Raw genomic sequence first — 13,442 nt, 5'->3', positions numbered from 1 at the left:
CCAAACACAGTCCACGCCAAAGCCTTTCTCCCAAAGGACCAGGCATGCTAGCTATCAACCTTAGCCAAAACAGTGCAGACTCACCAAACCACTACAGCTAGTCATCTGTTAACCTTACTAGGTCACATGGCGTCTACGGTTCATGTAACTCCAATGGCGTGACTAGCCATGAGAGTAACACAATGGACTTTGAAGTCCCAGTGGTCCTAATCAACTCAACACATGTCCCACATTGTCCACGTCACCAACCAGCTTTGTCTCTCCCTGGCTTGGTGGATACAGGAGTCCAATCTTCAAATAGGACTACCCTTCCAACCTCCACAACCTCAAATTACTTTTACAACAGATGCATCCAGTGTGGGTTGGGGGGCCCATGTCAACAACCTCCAAACCCAGGGAACCTGGACAACTGCGGAAGCAAAGCACCAGATAAACATTCTGGAGCTCTGGGCAATTCGATATGCCCTCTTCGCATTTCTGGATTGCCTCGCCAACAAGGTAATCCTGATTCAAACAGACAACCAGGTAGCATTGTGGTACCTCAGCAAGCAAGGGGGCACTGGCTCTTACATGCTATGCCAGGAGGCAGCACAGATATGGGCCTGGGCTCTCTCCCATTCCATGCTACTGAGAACAACCTATCTGGAAGGCATGGACAATGTGTTGGCGGACAATCTGTCGGACCTTTCATTCCCACAAATGGTCCCTAGATCCCACTGTAGCAACCAAAATTTTTCACCAGTGGGGCCACCCGTACATAGACCTTTTTGCGACAATTCACAACCGCAAAGTGAACAATTTCTACTCTCTACACCGCAGCTACAACACACCTCCACGAGATGCCTTCACCCACTCGTGGTCAATGGGTCTTCTCTATGCCTATCCTCCATTTCCACTCATCAGCAAGACTGTCGTGAAGTTACGACAAGATGGGGGCACAATGATTCTCATAGCCCCTCACTGGCCACATCAAACTTGGTTTCCCTTCCTACACGACCTCTCAATGTAGCAACCAATTTGCCTGGGCACAGATCCAACTCTGATAATGCAGAACAATGGGCTGTTGCGTTATCCGAACCTTTATTCCCTGTCTCTGACAGCTTGGGTGTTGAAAGGTTAATACTACAATCCCTTAATCTCTCTGACAGTGTGTCCCAGGTCCTCGTAGCTTCACGAAAGCCTTCTACTACGAGATCGTATCATTCCAAATGGAAAAGATTCTCCTCGTGGTGCACCACAAAAGAAATAGATCCTTTTTCCTGCCCCGCAACAAGGTTCCTGGACTATCTCTGGGACCTCTCGGAATCTGGCCTACAAACTTCATCCGAGTACATATCAGCACCATAGCCACTTACCACAAAAGTGTAGAAGATGCCCCGATCTCGGCACAACCTCTTGTAACTCGCTTTATGAGAGGCTTGATACAACTGAAGCCTCCACTGCATCGTCCTGTTCCAGCATGGGACATTAACGTTGTCCTAGCACGGCTCATGAAACATCTGTTCTAGCCCCTGCACTCCCGCGAGCTTCGATATCTCACTTGGAAAGTGATCTTTCTAGTTGCCATAACATCAGCTCGCAGAGTCAGCAAGCTACATGTGCTGGTAACATATCCACCATATACCAAATTTCTTCATGATCATGTGTTACTCCGCACTCACCCTAAATTCCTACCAAAGGTAGTCTCTGATTTCCGCTTAAATCAGACCGTAATGCTTCCAGCCTTTTTTCAAAGGCCTCACTCACAACCAGGTGAGCAGGCTCTGCATTTTTTGGACTGTAAACGTGCGCTTGCCTTCTACTTAGACCGCACTGCAGCCCATAGGAAGTCCACACAACTGTTTGTCTCCTTCGATAAAAACAAATTAGGAGTTCCAGTGGGCAAGAAGACCCTATCCACCTGGCTGGCGGACTGCATTTCTTTCTGCTACCATCCAGCAGGCCTTCCACTTCAAGAACGCGTAAAAGCGCATTCAGTAAGGGCTTTGGCACACCTCCGTTCTGTACCTCTTACTGACATCTGCAAAGCTGCCACATGGCGCTCCCTCCACACATTTGCAGCTCATTATTGTCCCGACAAGGCTGGCAGGCAAGATTCCATCTTTGGCCAGATGTCCTGCGTAATTTGTTTCCAGTTTAATAACCCAACTTCCTTCTTATGACCCACTGTGAAATTCAGGCTGCCCTCCTAACCAAAACCACCTCAGTTGTGCCTGTTGCACATCGTTGGGTGTTTTTGGCTTATTCTATCAGGACATCCTGTACCTTGCTAATCACCCACATGTGAGGACTACATCCTGCTTGTCCTGGGAGAAAGCAGAGATGCTTACCTGTAACAGGTGTTCTCCCAAGAACGCAGGATGTTAGTCCTCACGAAACCCACCCACCACCCCGCGGAGTTGGGTTCGCTTATATTTTATTATTTGCTCATACTTTTGCTACAAACGAGACTGAAGGGGAACCCCTGTTGGATGCAGGGTTGGTGGCATGCTGGGCAATTTGTGATAAAGATTGAAAATTGCATTTTAGCCATATCTGGGCATAGGGAGGGGACTGGAGTAGAGAGCGTCTCTGAGGAGGTCTTTACAGTATTCAACTATTTACATCTCTATAGGAAGGCCAGCTAATAGCTCAAGGTGAGGTGTTGGTGGTTTAGGGCCCAGTTTTACATGCAGAATGAGATGTACAAACAGCACAGTACACCTCAGTGAAGATTTGATATCATTTGGAGTGAGGAAAGTCTCACAGTTGAGATTTCTACTGTGTTCTCTTGCCCTATCTTACTAGTACCCTATTATAACTAGAGTGAGAGAACTTTGTAGAAATATCATCTTTGTGAGACTTTCCTCACTCCAAATGATGATAAATCTTCACCGAGGTGTACTGTGCTGTTCGTATATCTCACTCTGCATGTAAAACTGGCTCCTAAACCCTAAACAACCACCACCATCTCACCTCGAGCTTTTAGCTGGCCCTCCTATACAGATATAAATAGTCGACTACTATGAAGGCCTTATAAATAGTCTCTCTCGCTCTCCCTCCCCCCCCCCCCCCCCCCCAATCTCTCTCTCTCCAGACCTCTCCACCCATAGTAATAGTTTTACGTGTTTGGGCACTTCACGGAGTTCAAAAACTTTACCATGCCCCACGATACACTAGCACATGGTGCGGTGATTCTGAAATTACCATAAACACACCCCTTTTTCTTACCGCGGGCATTACCCATGCATTGTTATAGCATTTTGATGAATCTAGGGGGTAATATTGTTTTTCAGATTTATCTAGTTTTAGCTCCTGCTTTACTTGAAGTGCCTCTTTTATCCAGAGCTCCCCGTTTGCCTGCAGCAGATTTTTCAAGATTCTATGGCAATTATGTGCCAAAATTTAATTTTACATAGTTTCTCATCTTTATGCAAAAAAGTCATTTTTACTGAAAACTTTTATTTAAAAACAATGTGAAACTATATAGAAATATAAAATTTATTAAGCATAAAAATCAATTTATCAGACATATACATTACAAACATTTAATTGTGAAATTTTGTTTTTGATTGAAATAGTGCAGTGCAGCCTTTTTATATTTTCATGAGAAATCCTTGACATTCCAAGAATGAGTTTATATATGCTGAAGCTGCCCTCAGCATCAGCAGTTTGTCATGCTATTAATTATGCAGAAAAATGTGTTTATATTGGATATTAGATATATTACTTATTAGTAACATACAAAAAAGGTTGAAATAGCACAAATTTGAAAATTGTGAATGGTTGCACCAATCATCAAAGTTTCTGTGAATTTAAATTAATGCCATCTCTGCCAGCTCTGGGACACCAGCAGCTGTAGACTTTGAAGACACATCCAGGTCATTGTAGCATTGGTATAGTAGGCCAAATATGAAGGTACAAGAACCTTTGTATAAAGATCAAACTTTTCTAAAGGGATATTATATCATCCAGGAATTATATTAAAATCATCTTTGATTTGCAAAATATTTGAGGGATCAAACAATCAGACTGCTTTCTTTGTCTATTCCCCTTCCCTCCTATTCCCTTCAGGACAGAAAAACAACAGTAAAGGAGGGACTGGATTTGGGATTTGTGCCTGTTCTCTCCACTGTCTGCTCAGCCCTCCCCTCCCTGTAGGCTGCCTACAAGGGGAATGACTGAAGCACAAATTGTAGCTGAGATTGCAAACAAGCACAGTGTAGTTTTCTTCCAATGATTGAACTAGGAGGTGGAGGAACTTCAGGTTTTGTTGATTGTGTGGCAGATTATAATGGCAGATGAAATTTAATGTGGACAAGTGCAAGGTGTTGCATATAGGGAAAAATAACCCTTGCTGTAGTTACACGATATTAGAAGCTACCACCCAGGAAAAAGATCTAGACATCATAGTGGATAATACTTTAAAATTGTCGCTCAGTGTGCTGCAGCAGTCAAAAAAAGCACACAATGTTAGGAATTATTAGGAAAGGAATGGTTAATAAAACGGAAAATGTCATAATGCCTCTATATCGCTCCATGGTGAGACCGCACCTTGAATACTGTGTACAATTCTGGTCGCTGCATCTCAAAAAAGATATAGTTGTGATTGAGAAGGTACAGAGAAGGGCAACAAAAATGATAAAGGGGATGGAACAGCTTCCCTATGAGGAAAGGCTGAAGGAGGTAGGGCTGTTCAGCTTGGAGAAGAGATGGCTGAGTTGGGGATATGATAGAGGTCTTTAAGATAATGAGAGGTCTTGAATGAGTAGATGTGAATCAGTTATTTACACTTTCGAATAATAGAAGGACAAGGGGGCATTCCATGAAGTTAGCAAGTAGCACATTTAAGACTAATCGGAGAAAATTCTTTTTCACTCAACGCACAATAAAGCTCTGGAATTTGTTGCCAGAGGATGTGGTTAGTGCAGTTAGTGTAGCTGGGTTCAAAAAAGGTTTGGATAAGTTCTTGGAGGAGAAATTCATTAATGGCTATTAATCAAGTTTACTTAGGGAATAGCCACTGCTATTAATTGCATCAGTAGCATGGGATCTTCTTAGTGTGTGAGTAATTGCCAGGTTCTTGTGGCCTGGTTTGGCCTCTGTTGGAAACAGGATCCTGGGCTTGATGGACACTTGGTCTGACTCAGCAAGGCAATTTCTTATGTTCTTATGCAGTTTTCTCCCATGCCACAGAATCTCTAGAACCTGGGGACACTTCCGTTATTAGTTATACAGGAGCTGCAATTAGCATTGAACCATTTCTTTGATAGCCAAAACCTGATGTCATCCTTGGCAATATATTGATCATTACCATTGAATCAAAGGACAAAAGTTGAGAGTATCTCCAGATTAAAATATAGAAGGTATTCCAATGTAGTTGCCAAGGAAATGAACTGGTTGCATGATGAAGGGAATGGTCAAGGAAATTAATTCTTTCCTTTTAAAGTCTGTAGAGTATTGTATTAATTTCTAGTTTCCTCTGTACAGGAAAGATGTTTAGGTGGCTGCAAGAATGCAGCTCAGGGTCATATAACTGGTAAGTAATATATCGGCTCTGAGGAAACTATTTTTAAGTGGGTGTGCAATGGATGAAAACAGGTGTATCAGTATCATCAAATGTTGCTATATTTTCACTCTTTTGAAGTTTTACAGATGGTAAGAACAGTTAATTGATTCTACAATAGAGACCTCCATCCTTCCATTATAATTTCATTGTTCCAATAAGGTGTCAAAAATAATGTATTAATTATCTCTTTCTAAGGCCACTCCATGCCCAAAAGAACCAAATAAAGAAATGATTAATGATGGAGCCTCTTGGACAATCATAAGCACTGATAAAGCAGAATACACATTTTACGAAGGGATGGGACCTGTTCATGCTCCAGTAACACCTGTGCCTGTTGTAGAAAGTCTTCAGGTAAGTTTGATGTTCATTTTCCTATTCCTAACACAAGTACCCCAGGATTCATTATTCCGCTATAAATATAGCGGGATGATGGCCAGCGGGAAAAAAAGGAGTGGGGTGGGGAAAGTATGCAGCCAGCCGCATCGCAGTAGTACATTTTCGCCCGCCGTGGTTGCAGCCAGGCCACACACTTTTGCCCCCATAGCGCAACGGGAAAAGGTGGTGCTATTTCCCGTGGTACTGCCGGCGATACTGTGGAAAACATTATCGGCCGCAGCACTGCCGGGCCATGACCCCACCCAAACCCTGCCCACATTTCTCTTACCCTGATTTAAATTGCACCACTGCAATGCGGCCGGTATCGCATGCGATAAGGCCTAACGCACGATAACGGCCCATCACATTTTGAAAAATGACCCCCCTTTAGTTTGGAAGTGTTAGGGACCAGTCCTAACTGAATTAGTTGTACATTTTAACTGTGCATCCAGAAGGCATTTTTGTTCCAGATGAAACAAAATCAGTCACATAGATAAAAAATCTTTCAATTTATATCCTATTAGTTTCAGCCTTTTATTTTTCCCAGAGTATTTAGTGCATTGCTGTATCTAGTAATACCTCTTAAGTCCATAGCTAGATTATGATCATCTATCCATGCCATACTGCACAATGACATGACTATCAGTGACACCAGAGTACACAGAGCAGATATAGTATTCCCGTTTAGGTTTTGTTTGCACAGTTATAGGGGGATTCTTTTTGGAGGCAATGCTATTTGTGGTTTATCCTGTGGACAGCAGCCAGGAACCAGTCCCAGCAGAATTATTAGCAACCAGGTGAAGGAAGACATGGCTACATAATATCAGCTTTTCATCTGGAATGGTCTCACATTGTCTCATGTTCGTGGTATCATATAGCATTAGACAGTACCTAGCAATATAAATAAACTGATGTGACTTTTTTGGGGGGGCACCTGCTGCTGTGCTAAAAATCCTTTTGGTTTGCCTTAATTAGCGATTATGCTTCTGGGTACCCGACGTCTTTGCTGCAGCTTCATGTTCTGGAGAAAACCTGGGAACACAGGTCTCTTCTCTGTCTCATTGCCAATGTTTATCTACCTTATAAATGGGCTCTGACCGACGGCCCGCAAATGCGCAGTAGAGAGCAGCTCTACCGCGCATGTGCGGGCAAGCACGTCGGTCAGAGCCGTGCGTGCCCGAAGAAAAAAATGGCGGTGGGGCCGCAGGAGCGGCGGCCGCGCGCGGGAGTGACACCCCCCCCCCCCGAGATCTGCCGGCAGGAGCGGGAGGAGAAGTAGCGGCGCCGCGCGCGGGAGTGACACCCCCCCCCCACCCCCCCCTCCCGAGATCTGCCGGCAGGAGCGGGAGGAGAAGCAGCGGCGCCGCGCGCGCGGGAGTGACCCCCCCCCGAGATCTGCCGGTTGTGGATGATCTTAAAGGAGAGGGGGAGTGACTGAGGAGAGGGAGGGAAGGTGTGAGAGAGAGAGGGAGGGGGAGAGAGTGAAGGAGGAGGGAGAATGACGGGGAGGGAGTGGGAAGGAAACGGACCGAGCCCGTTGTTACGGGCTTAACGGCTAGTTATCTTATAAAGAGCAATGCATTGCCAAAATCATGTTGAGTGTTTGGGTTTCTTGCATTAACCTACCCGATCATGGACTTGTTGCACATTTTCGGCCATCAATTATCTATGAGGGACAGGCCAATCTTTTGCATATCTTAAAATCAAACAGTTGTCCATTGTGTTTATCCTTGCCTGTAAGGTTTAGATGTGCATTTTGTTTAGCAGAGTTATTGGTATTGTTGCTGTATTTCTGTATTATATTGTTTTGTATAATGTACTGCATACCTGTACATATCCTTTAGGTAATTGGTTTGTTTGTATGATTCAAATTTTCCAGTTGAATGGTGGTGGAGATGTAGCAATGCTAGAGCTCACAGGACAAAATTTCACTCCAAATTTGCGTGTTTGGTTTGGGGATGTGGAAGCTGAAACCATGTACAGGTACAGTACTGATTTGTAGTTCTACATTTGAAGATACCAATGTTTAATAATTGTATGTATGCAGTTGTTCAGTGTTACCTAATTGTAGATGTAATATACATACATATATGCATTAGGGATGTGAATCGTTTTAGGACGATTAAAATTATCGTCCGATAATTTTAATATCGTCTTAAACCGTTATGGAACACAATACAATACAGATTCTAACGATTTATCGTTATAAATCGTTAGAATCGTGAGCCGGCACACTAAAACCCCCTAAAACCCCCCCCCGCCCCTTTAAATTAAATCCCCCACCCTCCCGAACCCCCCCCCCCCAATAACTTAAATAACCTGCGGGTCCAGCGGCGGTCCGGAACGGCAGCGGTCCGGAACGGGCTCCTGCTCCTGAATCTTGTCGTCTTCAGCCGGCGCCATTTTCCAAAATGGCGCCGAAAAATGGCGGCGGCCATAGACGAAAAAGATTGGACGGCAGGAGGTCCTTCCGGACCCCCGCTGGACTTTTGGCAAGTCTCGTGGGGGTCAGGAGGCCCCCCACAAGCTGGCCAAAAGTTCCTGGAGGTCCAGCGGGGGTCAGGGAGCGATTTCCCGCCGCGAATCGTTTCCGTACGGAAAATGGCGCCGGCAGGAGATCGACTGCAGGAGGTCGTTCAGCGAGGGTTCCGGCGCCTCGCTGAACGACCTCCTGCAGTCGATCTCCTGCCGGCGCCATTTTCCGTACGAAAACGATTCGCGGCGGGAAATCGCTCCCTGACCCCCGCTGGACCTCCAGGAACTTTTGGCCAGCTTGTGGGGGGCCTCCTGACCCCCACGAGACTTGCCAAAAGTCCAGCGGGGGTCCGGAAGGACCTCCTGCCGTCCAATCTTTTTCGTCTATGGCCGCCGCCATTTTTCGGCGCCATTTTGGAAAATGGCGCCGGCTGAAGACGACAAGATTCAGGAGCAGGAGCCCGTTCCGGACCGCCGCTGGACCCGCAGGTTATTTAAGTTATTTGGGGGGGGGTTCGGGAGGGTGGGGGATTTAATTTAAAGGGTCGGGGGTGGGTTTTAGGGGGTTTTAATGTGCCGATTTTTCGATTTTTAACGATTTTTCACGATTTTTCACGATATTTTACCCCCCCAAACGGCAACAATACGATTCCCTCCCCCTCCCAGCCGAAATCGATCGTTAAGACGATCGAGGACACGATTCACATCCCTAATATGCATATAGTGCCAAACAGGTTTTCATTCATTGTAAAATTGTCTGTGAGAAATGCATACTTTTTTAAAAGACTTTTTTTATTATTATGGTTAAGTGATCAATCTTTCAAAGCAGTATTTTCATTATATATACATAATCCAGAATAGAATCACCCACCATAGAGAATATGTGTACAAAATCATTTAACATGGTTCATAACATGCTCACTATTTCTCAAGACATCCATTTCATTCAGTACCCATGTGATCCAGGAAAGGACTTCATATTTTGCTACAACTTAACTCTTTTCCATTTAGTTTATAGCTAATATTTGGGCCGATACAGTACAGCCCGGATTTGGCCACGCGTTTTTGACACACTAGCTTTACCCCTTATACAGTAAGGGGCAATAGCGAGTCGAAAACGCATGGCCAACCCCCCCCCCCCCCCCCCCCCCCCCCCCCCGAAACTAATAGCTCCCGCAACATGCAAATGCATGTTGATGACCTTATTAGTTATTCCCGCGGGATCCAGAAAGCAAAATGTGCAGCGAAGCCGCACATTTTACTTTCAAAAATTAACTCCTGCCCAAAGGCTGACGTTAATTTCTGCCGGCACTGAGGAGGTGTACAGAAAAGCAGGAAAAACTGCTTTTCTGTACACCCTCCGACTTAATATCATAGCGATATTAAGTCGGAGGCCCCAAAATTTAAAAAAAATAAAAAATTTAAATCTGCCTGCGGGTCCGAAGACGGACGCTCAATTATGCCAGTGTCCATTTTCCGAACCAGTGGCTGTCAGCAGGTTTGAGAACCGATGCCGGTAAAATTGATCATCTGCTGTCAAACCTGCTGACAGCCGCCGCTCCTGTCAAAAAGGAGGTGCTGGGGACGCGCTAGTGTCCCTAGTGCCTCTTTTTACCGCAGGCCCTCATTTAAATTCTGGATAGCGTGCCCAGAAGAGTGGCCTGGGCGTGCATTGGGAGAGCAGGCACTCACCTCGGAGTGCCGGCTTTCCCGCCGATTAGCCTGCAACTAATGTTTGTGTTTTGGTGCTGCCTTGCTTTTCAACTTTAATGCTATTTATCTCTTAGTTTGTGCCAGCATTATGTGACAAAAGTTTCTTTGCCATACTAAACATTTTTTGTCGTCTAAATATTGAAAATTGCAAACATCTAATGTACATTCCAATATTGCTGCAACTTCTGTCCAGAAAGTTTGAATTTTCCTACATGACTATGGTGTATACAGTGTGTAAAAATAAAATGCTGTTTGGAATGGTAGGGTTTATGTGTTAATTCAGTGCATGTAATAGTTATATGCAAATATCAGTATCACGAAAGTACTATGTTGGCTTAATATCATATAGGATATTATGTGTACTGTATGCATCCTGCAAGTCCCAATTTCTTTATTTTATGTCAGACCGAATGTATATTTCAAATATATAACATAATACATATTGTATAGAACTGAAACATATACATGTATACTTTTCATAAGATAGATCTAGAGTGGGATACAGAGATAGTAATGTACTCATGTAAAGCTAAGCTATGAGTGATTTAGTCTAAAGAATAGACTTTTATGACAGTTATAGTATTTGCAGAAATTAAAATTGCAATTACATTTCTCCAAGAACAAACAGAGGATGGTAGTCCTCTTACATGGGTGACATCATCAGATGAAGTCTTGCACAGAAAACTTTTGTCTAAGTTTCTAGAAACTTTGACAGATACACTGAGCGGGCCACTAACCACACGTCCATGTGGGATCCCTCTTCATTCTGTCTTTCCACGAAGCTGAAGCTTCACAGTTGTGGAGCTTACAATTTTTTGGTGAAAATTTACTTCCAGCATTGCGTAGGGTCCCTCTGCGTTTCGTGGGTTTTTCTTCATCACTTTCGGTAAGTTTTTTCTGGTACTCACGGTCTATTATTGACTGTGTCTCACCCCACCCCCCCCCCCCCCCCCCCCCCCAGTGGCTGCTGGCCATCGACCACACGCTGCGTCTTTTTTGATATGGCATCATCCAGCTTTCGCTAGTGCCCCCAGATCATGTCCATTGCAGAACCCCACGAGGTCTGTGTCCTCTGCCTGGGGGCATCGAGCGATGTCCATGGTTGCGATCTTTGCACCCAGATAACCCCTAAGGGCCTTTGGGCATGGTTAGACAAAATGGAAAAGTTGTTCAGATTTAAAAAATCGGATCCGTCGTCAGCGTCTGGGACTATTACTCTGCAAGGGAAAGGGGTCTCAGCGTTGACCCCCTTGGTCTCCCCTCCACTACCGCTCCTCGATCCTGGGGGGGGGCGGGGGACCGAGATCCATATCCTCTCGGTCCAGGTCGGGTTCCTTGGCGTCACCATTGGTCCCGGAGAAGGACTGAGGTGAGCACTGCGAGAAGTTGAGGAAACACCGACACTGCTTGTCCTCTTCAAAATCAGACCATAGACAGGCATCGATTGCATCAGTACCTCCCTCGAAGCAGTCTTGAGCAGAGGAAGGGATTCTCTCTGGTCTTCCCGAGGACTCTTGGTGATCCCCAACGGTGTCAGTGGAAAGTCCGATTCCACCCTGTGACTCCTGGGTCGATCCAATTCTGTTGCCGCCTCCTCATGCTGTCCTATCCTCGGCAATTTTTGAGGAGTTAGAGAGGCGCGTGCAGTTGACGGTCAGCCGAGCCCTGCAGGGCATCGAGCCTCTGATTTCACCGGGACCGCCAACATGGCAAGAGCAGACTTCATTGGTGCTTGCGCCTCTGCTGGAGCGGCTGGACCTACTGCTCAGTGTCTTACCAACACAGCTAGCTCCGATGCCCCATGCCCCTTCACAGTCCAGGGGAGCATCACTGCTGCCGCCACCAGTTCCCATTCTGGTAAGCGATTCTTCGGATGAGGAAGGTCCATCGGGGTGCCCAGCACCCCAACAACCCCTGGCTCTCTCAGGACCACTGGGATAGTTGCCCTCTGTGCCATTGATGCCACAGATGCTTCTGAAGGGAGGATGACATCCTTTTCCTCCACGGAGGAATCTGATGACTTGCCTTCAGAACCCTCTCCTCCGGAGGAGAGGCAGAAATCCCCTCCAGAGGATTTATCCTTTGCTGCTTTTGTTAAAGCCATGGTGAAGCTGGTGCCTTTCCAACTTTTGACAAAGCAGGATTCTCGTCACAAGATATTGAAGATCCTGCAATTCCTTGATGCTTCTAAGGGGGTGGTGGCTGTTCCAGGCCATGACATCTTTAAGGAGCTAGTCGCCTGACTCTAGAAACACCCATTCTCCATTCCTCCTATGAATCGGAAGATGGACGCAATCTATCTGGTCCAACTCACCACGGGGTTTGAGCGCTGTCAGCTTCCTCACCAGTCATTGGTCGTGGAATCAGCCCTAAAGAAAGCGAAGAGTCTTCAGACTCATGCCTTGGCATTCCCGGGCCATGAGTACAGGGTTCTGGACGCTCTCGGACGCCAGTGTTCCAGGGCTCGATGTTAGCAGCTAGGATTGCTTGTTATCAGCTTTACATGGGCCAGTACTCCAGGAACCTCCGGAAACGAGTTGGAAGAATGCCTCCTGCAGCAGTTTAAGAAGGACTTCCAAAAAATAGTTCATCAGTGCCTGGACTTTGTGATAAACACGCGGTCTGTTCTTCATTCAACCTGTTTGAGACAGCTATGAGAGTTGCCGCAGCAGGCATTGGGGCTCGCTGTATGACCTAGCTGCACGCCTCCGATCTGCGCCCTGAGGTCCAGGACTGTCTAGCCGATCAGCCCTGTATGGGCGAGAATCTTTTCGGGGATAAGGTCAAAGAGGCAGTGGCCCAACTGAAGGAGTAACTTGAAACCCTTCACCAGTTGTCAGCCAGCACCTCGGACATCCAGCCCTCCAGCATATAGCCTCCCAGACAATATCCAAGAAGGCCATTTTATTGGTCACGCAAGTACTACCTGCCACCCCCTCTGTTGCGACCTCAGCGGGCTCCAGCAAAACTGAGGGCACAGCAACCTCATTCATGCCGCCCAACTCCTGCCCCACCGCAAAATCCCATCACAGGATTTTTACTGGTGACCAGGGAGTTCGAGCCAGCCAGCCCTACCCCAGGGTGCCGCCCCCCCCCCCCCTGTGGGGGGCTGCCTGCAGCTGTTCACAGACCAATGGACATCAATCACCTCTGACCACTGGGTTCTGTCCATCGTAAGGCATGGGTACAAATTGCATTTCCAACAAACTCCACCCCGTTCTCCATGTCCCCGGTGGAGAAGCGTAGAGAACCAGCAGATATTTGGAGTAGGGTTCTCCACCCTCGTAATGGCTCAAGCAGTCAAACCAGTCCAGTCCGGCCAACAGTGGGA

General features: G+C 46.2%; 1 protein-coding gene across 2 annotated transcripts in view; it reads left to right on the top strand.

The window, feature by feature from the left end:
* The window catches only part of RBPJ (recombination signal binding protein for immunoglobulin kappa J region), a 316,830-nt gene that overhangs the window by 293,621 nt on the left and 9,767 nt on the right, over nt 1–13,442 (top strand). For both annotated transcript variants that reach the window (XM_029589784.1, XM_029589790.1), the window contains 2 exons: nt 5,744–5,899; nt 7,803–7,906. In XM_029589784.1, the coding sequence (XP_029445644.1) occupies nt 5,744–5,899; nt 7,803–7,906 (260 nt within the window). The remainder of the gene's footprint in view (nt 1–5,743; nt 5,900–7,802; nt 7,907–13,442) is intronic.

This window comes from Rhinatrema bivittatum, chromosome 1 (assembly GCF_901001135.1).
Source record: "Rhinatrema bivittatum chromosome 1, aRhiBiv1.1, whole genome shotgun sequence".
NCBI lineage: Eukaryota > Metazoa > Chordata > Amphibia > Gymnophiona > Rhinatrematidae > Rhinatrema > Rhinatrema bivittatum.
Note: the sequence above shows the minus strand (reverse complement) of the source record. Positions and strands in the feature narration are given on the sequence as shown.